Source organism: Somniosus microcephalus, chromosome 10, assembly GCF_052327205.1.
Source record: "Somniosus microcephalus isolate GS21.2 chromosome 10, FLI_Smic_1.0, whole genome shotgun sequence".
NCBI lineage: Eukaryota > Metazoa > Chordata > Chondrichthyes > Squaliformes > Somniosidae > Somniosus > Somniosus microcephalus.
The window spans coordinates 149,490,827-149,503,399 of NC_140996.1; the positions used below are offsets into that span (position 1 = coordinate 149,490,827).

The window sequence follows — 12,573 nt, forward strand, 5'->3', positions numbered from 1 at the left end:
CGCTCTCTCTCTTCCCCCCCAGTCGCTCTCTCTCTTCCCCCCCAGTCGCTCTCTCTCTTCCCCCCCAGCCGCTCTCTCTCTTCCCCCCCAGTCGCTCTCTCCCTTCCCCCCTGTCGCTCTCTCTCTTCCCCCCAGTCGCTCTCTCTCTTCCCCCCCAGTCGCTCTCTCTCTTCCCCCCCAGTCGCTCTCTCTCTTCCCCCCAGTCGCTCTCTCTCTTCCCCCCCAGTCGCTCTCTCTCTTCCCCCCCAGTCGCTCTCTCTCTTCCCCCCCCTCAGTCGCTCTCTCTCTTCCCCCCCCCAGTCGCTCTCTCTCTTCCCCCAGTCACTCTCTCTCTTCCCCCCCAGTCGCTCTCTCTCTTCCCCCCAGTCGCTCTCTCTCTTCCCCCCAGTTGCTCTCTCTCTCTCTCTCTTCCAACAACAACATGCCCTCGAAAAAGCCTCGGCACCGCCGGGCACTCCAGCTAGTCTATATATATAAACGGATACTTCTTTCTGTCTGTCTATCTGTCTGTCCTTCTGTCTGTCCTCACGTGTGCGTCTGTCCGGCTATGCGCTCGAAAGTTATAGAGCGTACCTACGCGCGCGTTACCTCCGAAGAAAGCTTATGCTTCCGGGACGCTCGTAAGCATATTTACTTTTCGGTCGGATGAAAATTGTTCGCGCCTTATGCAAAAAACCTTCAAAATTAAACTCATTATCTGCTACTTAGCATTGATTGACTGACGTCAAGGTTCGACCAATCCTGTGCCGTCACGATTGACCAATCCTACAGTACAGTCCCCTGATGGTTGGCCAATCGGTGTGTGTGTGTGTGGGCGGGACTAATCGTTTTCATCTCAGGGATCTGGCAGCCATTGTTTCACTGCCATTACTTCAGCTTCCAGCTCAAACTACTTTGATCATCCAGCTTTGAAAAAGTTTGTATCTCTTTCAAAAATAACATAAGATTTACCAAAAACGTTTTATAAGTACTTTCACTTTCACCTTTCAAGGTATTTAAAGGTAGAAATGTTGCCCGGCAGCAGATTCACAAAGGGACACAGACAGGGCCCAAAAGCCTGGGACTCGATTTAAAATGTTGCCTGGCACCAGATTCACAGAGGGACACAGAGAGGCCCCAAAGCCTGGCACTCGATTTAAACCGCCCGGCCCAAAACAGCCCTGGCAAAGCCGGGCTCCCCCCAGCTAGTTTATATATATATCAGTGTTGAGATCACATTTGGAATACAGGAAACTCTCGTTTAAACGGCACCTAAATATCCGGAATTCTCTAATAACTGGCAAAATTCATACTCCAAAAACAGCACCTCAATTACCGGAAATGTCGCCGAGACCAAGTCTGAGTCTCCCGCAGTGGCTGAGTTAGTCAGTGGGGGTAGTTCTTCAAACTGCCACTACTCAGCTTCTTGGCGCTGTCGGAAGTCTCTTCCGATCCGAACACCTCAATAACAGGAGTCTGACTCTCCCGCGCTGCCAGTAGTCTCTTCCGATCCGAACACCTCAATAACAGGGGTCTGACTCTCCCGCGCTGAAAAGTTATGGATTACCCTCAACTGGCAGTACTGTACTTAATCAAGCATCTTCCACCACCCATTTAACACAACATTCTGTGGGGACCCAATAATACTGCACATTTCTTGATTTTTTAATTTTTGTTTGTTAAAAATAGCCTCGGTAGATATACCTCTCCGTTATCCGGAATTTTTAATCAACCGACGCCATTCCGGTCCCGCCGGTGCCGGATACCAAAGAGTTTCCTGTAATATGTGCAGTAATGACACCCTATTTTACAAGGACTTTTGGTATTTTTTTTTGCTCTGATCACTTGTGTAAGTAAAAAAGTTGGTGTGAGTATAAAATGCATTTCCCTTATTAATTTTAATAAAGCAAGCTTTTTTCTAAACAGCAAATAGATTAATAAAGCAATAACCCATAACGGAGCTTCAATCCAGACAGAAGGAGTGCAGAAAGGATTCTATGAAATGGAGAGAAAATATAATATGCAAGGAGAGTGGATCAATAGTTCAAGGTAATTGGGGTAAAATCTTCACTGACAGGGAGCAAATACTTTTGGCATATTTTTGTGTTCACTTCTGAATTTCACCCTGAGTAAACTTGACTTATCATGTTCTGAAATATAAGGTATTTCAAATAATAAGATACATGGGCCTAGAAATTCAGTTGCGTTCGCCAGCCGTTAACGCCATAAGAGGGGTATATTTCCAGCGCTAGGCACTTAGCGCCCGGGCGCAGACCGATCTGCGCCCACGCCCAAATTCAGTTGACATTTAGCGCCGGCGCAAAGTGTTTGCGCCCGCTCAGCTGCGCGCGCAGCTTATGACGTCATTTCGTCGTGCAACGCTGTTTGTGCGCCCCAAACCGGAAATTCAGTGGCACCCGCCCAATGTGGGTGTGGCGCTGTTAAGAACTGTGAAGTGGAATGCAACAGAGGCCCTGTGGGCCTCGGGGAGCGCTAATTAAAGGGCACTTACACTGACCTATAAAGCCCAGCCATTTTGCTGCAATGACTTTACTGCTTTGGATTTCTGGACAGAGACCAAGGAACAGAGCTTACTGATTTGGGACAACATAGGAGAGGTATTTTTGGCTTCTGGCCAGTGCTTTGACATTTGATTCATTGTGATTTATCTGTTCTCAACTTTATTATGGGGGCTGTATGGGGGGCCAACCCTCAGTTGCAGCATTATGTGCGAAGGGCTCAGAGACGCTGTGAGAGAGGGCCAGCCATGCCTAGACGCAGAGGGGCCATCAGGCGTCGGCAACGTAGGCCTTACCCACTCAGGCAATACCGGCAGCAGGTGTCCTATCTCACCATGACTGCGGCGCATTGTGTGAAGAGGCTGCGCTTCAGAAGGGAGGTGGTTGCAGAGATCTGCCAGCTGCTTCACACAGATCTGCGTCCACAGCTGATGTGCAGGACGTCTCTCTCGGTGGAAGTGAAGGTCACGGTGGCTCTGAACTTTTATGCAAGCGGCTCCTTCCAAGCCGCTGCTGCGGACATAGCGAACATCTCCCAGTTCGCCGCATATCGCTGCATCCGGCAGGTCACCGATGCACTTTACGCGAGGAGACACCAATTCATCTCCTTCCCCATGACCTGACAGAGGCAGGAGCAGCGTGCAGTCGGATTTGGCAGGATCGCGGGCTTCCCCATGGTGCAGGGCGCCATTGACTGCACGCATGTGGCTATGCGGGCACCTATCCACAATGCCGAGGATTACCGCAACCGGAAGGGCTACCATTCCCTAAATGTACAGCTGGTGTGTGACCACAGGCAGCGCATCCTAGCTGTCAATGCCCGCTTCCCAGGAAGCAGCCACGATGCATTTATCCTGCGCCAGACTACTGTGGCTGACATGTTCGAGGCACAGCCTCCACCAAGGGGATGGCTTATCGGGGACAAGGGCTACCCTTTGTGTACATGGCTCATGACCCCGCTCCGCGCGCCCAGGACTGCAGCGGAGGAGGCATACAATGAAAGCCATCAAGCCACAAGGAACATCATCGAGCAAACGATAGGCGTCCTCAAGCAACGGTTCCGCTGCCTGGATTGTTCCGGAGGATCTCTTCAGTATTCGCCGGATAGAGTCTCCCAGTTCGTCGTCGTGTGCTGCATGCTGCACAACCTGGCTATCCGCAGGACTCAGGCACTGCCACCTGGCATTGCACCACCACCTCAGGAGGACGAGCAAGAGGAGGAGGAGGAGGAGGAGGATCAGCCCAGGAGGGAGCGACAAGGGCCAAGGGCCGTCCGCCGGGGGCTTATTGATCGACACTTCTAGGCCCCCTGTCAGGGAATGGCCTGTGGCAATGAACGCACCTGAGGCAGCCGCTCCGCAAGCCCTCAGCCGGTTAACGCAACAACCACTTCAAACATGACACCTGGACATGCTGAATAAATAAAAAGCTTTATTTCACAAACTCAGGGCCCTTCCCACATGAAACAGAAAAACAGACAAGACCCCCAAAAAACAGTCAAAAACATCTGTCACTCCCAAAACCTGGGGAGGACTAACAAAACTTGCCCATCCAATAGGCCTTCAACAGCGGCCTTATAAAAATAAGCCCCCCCCACAACAGAGACACCCCCATGAAAACAAAAAATGCCTTGATCCTCGGCCTTAACAAAATAATGCCCCCCACAACACAAGCCCCCCAATATAAAAGAAACCGCTCTCACAACACTCTAATGGGTGTGCCAAGAGGGCGAGTCCTTAGACAGGCTTCTCCGGCCCCTGGCCGACCTGCTGCTCCGCCTCAACCTGGGCCCTGCGGGTGTGGCGAGGCTGGGGGAAGGCTCATGAGGGCCACAAAGCGTGTCGGCAGATGCCCTTGGGGGTCGGCCTAGACGAGGCCTGGCCCGGGAGGGGCCGGCTGCTGACTGCTGTGGCTGGGCAGCATCAGTCTTAGCAGCAGCTCGTCGCACCTTGGCTGGGGGAGTGGCAGTGTCGGCAGCACCATTGGGGGCAAGCTGGCTGATGGCAGGTGCGCGCTGCTCGCCAGAGACACTGGCACTCGGCCGGGCTGGCAGTGTAGCAAGTGCAGCAATCTGGGGGAGGCCAGACCGCTGTGCTGCAGCAGGGCGGCGGGTGCCATGGCGATGCCTCCGTGCCACAGTGAGTGTGGCAGAAGTGAGTGCCCGAACTGCCCTGGTATGTGCCCGCATCAGCTGTGCCAGTGTCTGGACGGCACCACTCATCTCGCGAGTCGCGTCCTGCGCTGCCGCCAGTTGCTGCACACCCGCGTCCTGCGCTGCCGCGAGTTGCTGCACACCCCTGTCGTGCGCTGCGGCCAGTTGCTGGACACCCCTGTCGTGCGCTGCAGTGAGTTGTTCGAACCCCCTGGCCTGTGATTCCCCGAAAGCCACCACACTCTGAGCCAGGGACTCAATGGCGTGAGGCATCTGTTCGACCACCCCCATGAACTCCTGGTGGCGCCGCTCAGACGCCGCCAACATCTCATCGAGGACGCGCACCTCCTGGGCGAGGACCGTGTCCGGACTGGAGGGCGGACTCTCCCTCCGGGGAGAAGGCCGCCGAGCTGGCCGACCCTTCCCGCGTGCGTCGACCCCACTTGGGCCAGGTTCTGCCCTCCCCACCAACACCTCCCCCCTCTGGGCAGAAGGCCGGCGTGCTGCCGGAGCCTTCCCGCGTGCGTCCACCCTACTGGGACCAGCTTCGGCCCTCCCCTCCAGCACCTCCCCCTGGCTCTCCTGCAGGCCAGACGTCTCCCCTCCATTGCCATCCCCTGGCGCGGAGGAGGGTTCCCCCGATGTGCCGCCTTCCTCCTGGTCCTCGGCGTCCTCCTCCTCCAAGGGCCTGGCTCTCTGCGCTTCAGGGACCACCTCCTCCTCACCAGCTGAAAGCAGGAAGGCACAAGAGTAGCTTTAGAGTGAGGACAGGCCGTCAGCGAGGGCGGCCTGAGTGGTGCATTATGCGCATTTGTCGGTCAGTGGGAAAGGATGTAGATCTGAAGCGCGAGGGCAACGAGAGAGGTGCAACCAGTCATGTCCTTACCAGTGGGTCCCAGTACAGGGTCCGCCTCGCCGATCGCGACAGGGCCAGTCACCCGGCCACGCATGAGTCGTGCCACGCTCTCCTCCAGATCAGTGAGCGCCTGGTACTCGGGACGGCCTCCACCAGTGACAGCCTGGCTCCTTACATTGCTCGCCAGCTTGGCCTGCAAGAGAAAGGACGGCCTCTAAGTACAGTGTGGTGCCCTGCCGCTGTGTGCACTGCCTCCCATGGTCGAATAGCTTGGCCAGTGTGGTGCCCTGTTGCTGGGTGCACTGCCTCCCATGGTCGAATAGCTTGGCCAGTGTGGTGCCTGTTGCTGGGTGCACTGCCTCCCATGGTCGAATAGCTTGGCCAGTGTGTTAAGTGCAGAAAGTGCTATTGATGAACATGCAAGTGCCATTGCTGCGGGAGGAGGGCTGCCCATTAGGCCTTTGAGGTCCCTTTGCCCATAATGTGAGGTGCACTTGCAAGGATGAGGGGGACACTGGAAAGGGTACTCACCTTCACCATCCGAGTGAGGTCGTTGTACTTCTTGCGGCATTGGTCCGCACTCCTGGGGACATCACAGGTGGATGACACCCTGCGGGCGATTTTGCCCCAGGCTCTCCTGTACTGGCTCCTGGGAGCCTTCCTGCCACTGTCCGGGCACAGGATCTCTCTTCTCTTCTCCACCCCATGAATGAGCACACTCAGAGCATGCTCTGAAAAGTGTTGCGCTCGCTCACGGGCCCTCTCCATTGCTCCAGGCGCTATTTTGACACACCAGTAGTGCTGAGGCCTAGCTGCAGGGCTCCAGTATGCAGGGCGTGGCAGCAGTCAAAGTTGACCCTTCCCCCTTTAAGAGCAGGCCGGCGTCAGGGTGTCTGCTGTCAATCAAAACATGACCGCACCTGCGCTGCGCCCGGCTTCGGCGTTATTAGGCCGATCGCTGGCTTAGCGCCGGAACACAGCATTTCAACGCCAGTTTCAGCGCTCGGCCAAACTTAGGGCCAACTCTACTGAATTTCGGCGATGTGGCCTACACTTTCCGGCGGGCGCTAACTTTAGCGAGCGCCCGACTTTAGTGCCCCAAAAGTGTCCAAACTGAATTTCTAGGCCATGAGATTTTACAAAGAATTTTACACAACAGAAACTGGCCAATTGGCCTAACTGGTCTGTGCTGGTGTTTATGCACCACACGAGCCTTCTCCCACCTTACTTCATCTCACCCTATCAACATATCCTTCTATTCCTTTCTTCCTCGTGTATTTATCTAGCTTCCCCTTAAATGCATTGATGCTATGCACCTCAACCACTCCCTGTGGTAGCGAGTTCCACATTCTCACAGAAGTTTCTCCTGAATTTCTTCTTAGATTTATTAGTACCTGTCTTATATTTATGGCCCCAAGTTTTGGACTCGCATACAAGTGGAAACATCTTCTCTACACCTATTCTATCATTCATAATTTTAAACACCTCTATTAGGCCATCTCTCAGTCTTCTCTTTCCACAGAAGAGAGCTCCAGCCTGTTCAATATTTCCTGATAGTTGTATCCTCTCAGTTCTGGGATCATCCTTGTAAATCCTTTTAGCACTTTCTCCAGTGCTTCTATATCCTTTTTGTAATATGGAGACCAGAGCTAAATGTGGTCTAACCAAGGTTCTATATAAGTTTAACATAACTTCTCTGCTTTTGAATTTGATTCTTCTAGAAATGAACCCCAGTGCTTTGTTTGCATTTTTCTGGCTTTGCTAACCTGTGTTGCTACTTTTAATAATTTGTGAATCTGTATCCCTAGATCCCTTTGCACCTCCTTATTCCTCCTACAAAATGCACCACCTTACACTTATTTATATTGGAAATTCATTTGCCATATACATGCCGTTTCTGCAAGCTTGTTAGGAGGCGAAATTGGGGTCTGTAGCCCTCGTTTTTTGGGCACTACAAGGCTTTTTAAACTACCAAAATGGCATCTCTGACGCGTGTGTACACTTCCAATGGGAAGTGCACTGGACGCCATATTTGTAAAGGAGATTGCACGTGCATACCTAATGACCACCGGCAGCATGCAGTGCAAGCAGATCATGACATCAATCAGTGTGCAATGCTGATTTGATGCCAGCGCTGCCATTTTGGAGCTCCACACTCCAGCCTATACCCTCTCTTAACCTCCCACAGCTGAACACGTGTTCAACGGCTTGAAGAATCACCCCCGGCCCCGCCCAATGCTATTTAAAGAGATCATCAACTAGTTGCAGATTAGTTGTTGGGTTATTTCTTCTGGATGTTACTGCAATTCTACACGTTTTCGGTGCTTTATCATACTGTTTAAAGTTGCAATAGTCTACAGGGATTGGTCTGGATTGCACAATTGCACAAACCAATTGCTTCCAGACATGGGTGGCCAAGTAGGGCTTCCTCTTGGCATTGAGCATTACTGGGAGAATGTGCAGAGCCCACGTGGAGCAGGACAAGCTGCTAGGAGAGGGAAGAGGAGGAGAGAGAAAAGGGCACTCAGCAATGCCGCTTCCCATAATGGCCAGCACTGTCTCCTCCATGGGGGTTAAAACATGCAGGTGTGCCTCTCCCCCTCCCATAAATTTCTGCTGCCTCCTGTTAAGCACTACCTTCTTCTGCAAAAAAGAGGGAAGTGTGTCAACGAGTATCATGCAATATGTTTGGGTGATGTGGCTGCCATGGTAAAATAGCTGCCAGTGTGTACAAGCTGTGAGATGTGGGTGTGAGGCTTGCAACAGTGCTAAGTGTGTAAGGGTGAGGTAAAGCATATGGATGTTAGGTATGAGTCCTGATTGATAGAGATTGTTGGTAGGTGAATGGTGGGGGGTGTAGTGAATTGAGCAGCGGATGAGGCCAGTGGTGCAGTTAGTAGGATATAGCATTTGAAGAGTCACTCCTGACCTTGAGAGCTCGTTTGAGATCATTAAACTTCTTCCTGCACTGCATTCAGGTCCTTGGGGCTACACTCCTGGTATTGACCTCCGCTGCTATCTCTTGCCACTGCCTTCTGAGCATGTGTCTGAAGGGCCTCCGGTCCTCCTGAGTGATACAGGACATCTCTCCTTCTTTCTACCTCTTCCACCAACAATGCAGTGTCCGAAAACCTTGGTGCACGTTCTCTCCCATGTTCAGCCATTGTTGAATCTGCCACAGCATAATATTCACAATGATCTCAGCACCACCACCAGCCACAATGCACCTCCCCTTTTAGAGGTGCAGGCTAGCTTCAAGTAGTGCTGGCACTCATAGAAACATAGAAGATAGGAGCAGGAGTAGGCCATTCGGCCCCTCGAGCCTGCTCCGCCATTCAATGTGATCATGGCTGATCATCCAAATTCAGTACCCGGTCCCTGCTTTCTCCCCATACCCCTTGATCCCTTTAGCCTTAAGAAATATATCCAACTCCTTCTTGAATATATTTAATGAATTGGCCTCTACTGCCTTCTGTGGTAGGGAATTCCATAGGTTCACCACTCTCTGGGTGAAGAAATTCCTCCTCATTTCTGTCCTAAATGGCACACCCTTTATCCTTAGACTGTGACCCCTGGTTCTGGACTCCCCGACCATCGGGAACATCCTTCCTGCATCTAGTCTGTCCAGTCCTGTCAGAATTTTATAAGTTTCAATGAGATCCCCTCTCATTCTTCTAAACTCCAGCGAGTACAAGCCCAATCGACCCAATCTCTCCTCATACGTCATTCCTGCCATCCCAGGTATCAGCCTGGTGAATCTTCGCTGAACTTCTTCCATGGCAAGAACATCCTTCCTCAGATAAGGCAACCAAAACTGCACACAATACTCAAGATGTGGTCTCACCAAGGCCCTGTACAACTGCAGCAAGACATCCTTGTTCCTGTACTCAAAGCTTCTCGCCACGAAGGCCAACATACCATTTGCCTTCTTAACCGCCTGCTGCACCTGCATGCTTACCTTCAGCGACTGTTGCACAAGGACACCCAGGTCTCGTTGCACTTCCCCTTCGCCCAATCTATTGCCATTCAGATAATAATCTGCCTTCCTGTTTTTGCCACCAAAGTGGACAACCTCACATTTATCCATGTTATATTGCATCTGCCATGCTTCTGCCCAATCACCCAACCTGTCCAAATCATCCTGGAGTTTCTCGGCTTCCTCCTCACAGCACACACGCCCACCTAGCTTTGTGTCATCTGCAAATTTGGAGATATTACATCTAGTTCCCTCGTCTAGATCATTAATATATATTGCGAATAGCTGGGGTCCAAGGACCGATCCCTGTGGTACCCCAATAGTCACTGCCTGCCACTCGGAAAAAGACCTGTTTATTCCAACTCTTTGCTTTCTGTCTGCCAACCAGTTTTCTATCCAAGTCAATACCTTGCCCCCAATCCCATGTGCCTTAACTTTACATGCTAACCTCTTATGCGGGACCTTATCGAAAGCCTTCTGAAAGTCCAAATAGACCACATCCACTGGTTCTCCCTTATCTATTTTACCAGTTACATCCTCAAAAAATTCCAGTAGATTAGTCAAGCACGATTTACCTTTTGTAAATCCATGTTGACTTTGTCCAATCTTGTCACTGTTTTCCAAGTGCTCAGCTATTACATCCTTTATAATGGACTCTAGCATTTTCGCCACTACCGATGTCAGGCTTACCGGTCTGTAATTCCCCGTTTTCTCCCTACCACCTTTTTTGAATAGTGGGGTAACATTAGCTACCCTCCAATCCATGGGTACTGTTCCAGATTCCATCGAATGTTGGAAGATGATCAGCAATGCATCTACTATTTCTAGGGCCACTTCCTTAAGTACCCTAGGATGTAGATTATCAGGCCCTGGGGATTTATCAGCCTTCAGTCCCATTAATTTCCTTAACACCATTTCCTTACAAATACTGATTTCTTTCAGTTCCTCCCCTTCTTCAGACCCTATGTTCCCCGACATCTCTGGGAGGTTATTTGTGTCCTCCTTTGTGAAGACAGAACCAAAATATGTATTTAATTGGTCTGCCATTTCTTTGTTACCCATTATAAATTCCCCTGATTCTGACTGCAAGGGACCTACGTTTGACTTCACCAATCTTTTTCTCTTCACATATCTATAAAAGTTTTTACAGTCAGTTTTTATGTTCCCTGCAAGCTTACTCTAATATTCTATTTTCCCCTTCTTAATTCATCCCTTTGTCCTCCTTTGTTGAATCCTAAACTGCTCCCAATCCTCAGGTTTACTGCTTTTTCTGGCCAATTTATATGTCCTCTCCTTGGATCTTATGCTATCCCTAATTTCCCTTGTTAGCCACGGTTGAGTCACCTTTTTTGTTTTATTTTTATGCCATACTGGGATGAACAATTTCTGTAGTTCATCCGAGCAGTCTTTGAATGCTTGCCATTGCCTATCCAACGTCAACCCTTTGAGTGACATTCCCCAATTAATCCTACCCAACTCACGCCTCAGACCATCATAGTTTCCTCACAATATTGGGCCCCCTGCTGATGCATACAGCCAATCAACAGTGCGGGGAGCGCTGGCTGCACGTAGCTATCATGGAAATGAGCAGGCAGCACGAAGTTGGTGTCCTGCCTGCAGTGCAATCAACGGATGCGAGTTAATCGTGCATCGAGATTCCTGCACCTGTTTTTAGGGGTTATCCAATTTAACCCTCTTAATGTCATCTTGTATTTTGTCACAGTCTTCCTCAGTATTAACTGTATCCCCCAATTTGGTGTCAACCACAAATTTTGATATTGTACCTCTGATTCCCGAATCCAAGTCATTTATGTAAATGTTGAACAACAGTAGTCCCAGGACTAATCCTGTTAGAAAACCACTTCCCACCTTCTGCCAGTCTGAGTAACTACCTTTAACCCCTACTCTCTGTTTTCTGTTTTGTAGCCAGTCTATCACTTTCTCTTGAGTACAATATCTGGCCACTGTATGAACAGTCATATGTACATCCTCCCTGCCTTCCGATCACTAACATACCATCATTTATGCGACCTTTGTGCTGCAAATTACACAATTTCTATTCATTCCATCAGATGAAAGCAACTTTACATGCTCAACAAATGTTAGTGCCATCAAACTTCTACTATAATCTCTTGTGTGACTACCTACTACTTTCTTTTACCTAAGCTTCCCCTTGGATATGTGTGATATGTAACTTCTAGGTGTTACCTGAGTGGCAGTAGCACATGCAGGACTGCCTGGCGTGGCAATATGAGCCTCTTAAGTTAGCAGTATCAGGTCAGCACATGCCTGCCATCATCCGCTTTGGATCTAGGTAAATGTAGCAAGACCTAGGGATTGAATAGAGAACGTGTCACTGTTTTGGGTTCTATTTTTCTATATGTTTTACTGAGCTGAGGCAAATAATGCTGTTACATTTTTATCTGAATTGCAGGATGATTGTAATGCTCTGGGCGTTTTTGTTAACATTCACCATATCTGAATCGATGAATGGATATATTGCCAAAGGTAAGATAACCCTAGATTATCTTTTCATGTACCTAAACTGCATGTAAAGTGTGTCTCAGATTTTGTTTACACTGCTTGCTAAACTACTCGTTTAATTTTGTTCTTTCCTTCAGCTTTTGGTGATTATGATTGACTTGGATTTTCTTTGACAGAAAATAGTCTAAGTTTTATGTTTTGCTAAAAAAGTCTTTGGCTTAAAATTTTGAACTTTAAAAACAAGGGAGTGTACGTGAACAGAAAAGACCATTGCAGTCAATCCTTCTCATACCCTCTAATACCGTGTTTCTCAAGCTGGGGTCCACAGATCCCTGGGGGTCTGTAGAAACTTTCCAGGGGGTCCGCAACCGGAGGCGGCCGGAGGTCATTTCAAGCCTTTTCCTCTTTATAAAACCGATGCTGATGCAGTTCTTGTGAATTATTCTCAACGGCTGGGCCCGCCTCCTCACAGAGGCCCACAGCTCTCACTCATTTTGCAACGAGCACTCCCTGCCAGTTGAGCCAATTCCTCTCCCTGGCGCCGCAACCCTGTACCATCTTCCCGACACGTGATCAGAGCACCTGCAGGGCCCTTCAAACATGTGCC

The 12,573-nt window shown here is 50.1% G+C and overlaps 1 protein-coding gene across 1 annotated transcript in view; it reads left to right on the plus strand.

Annotated features, from left to right (window-relative positions):
- The first annotated feature begins 1,911 nt into the window (after positions 1–1,911).
- LOC147111754 (interleukin-18 receptor 1-like) overlaps positions 1,912–12,573 on the plus strand; it is a 68,222-nt gene continuing 57,560 nt past the window's right edge. The window contains exons 1-2 of the mRNA XM_085998957.1: positions 1,912–2,028; positions 11,917–11,990. Coding sequence (XP_085855083.1) covers positions 1,982–2,028; positions 11,917–11,990 — 121 coding nt within the window. The 5' untranslated portion in view covers positions 1,912–1,981. The remainder of the gene's footprint in view (positions 2,029–11,916; positions 11,991–12,573) is intronic.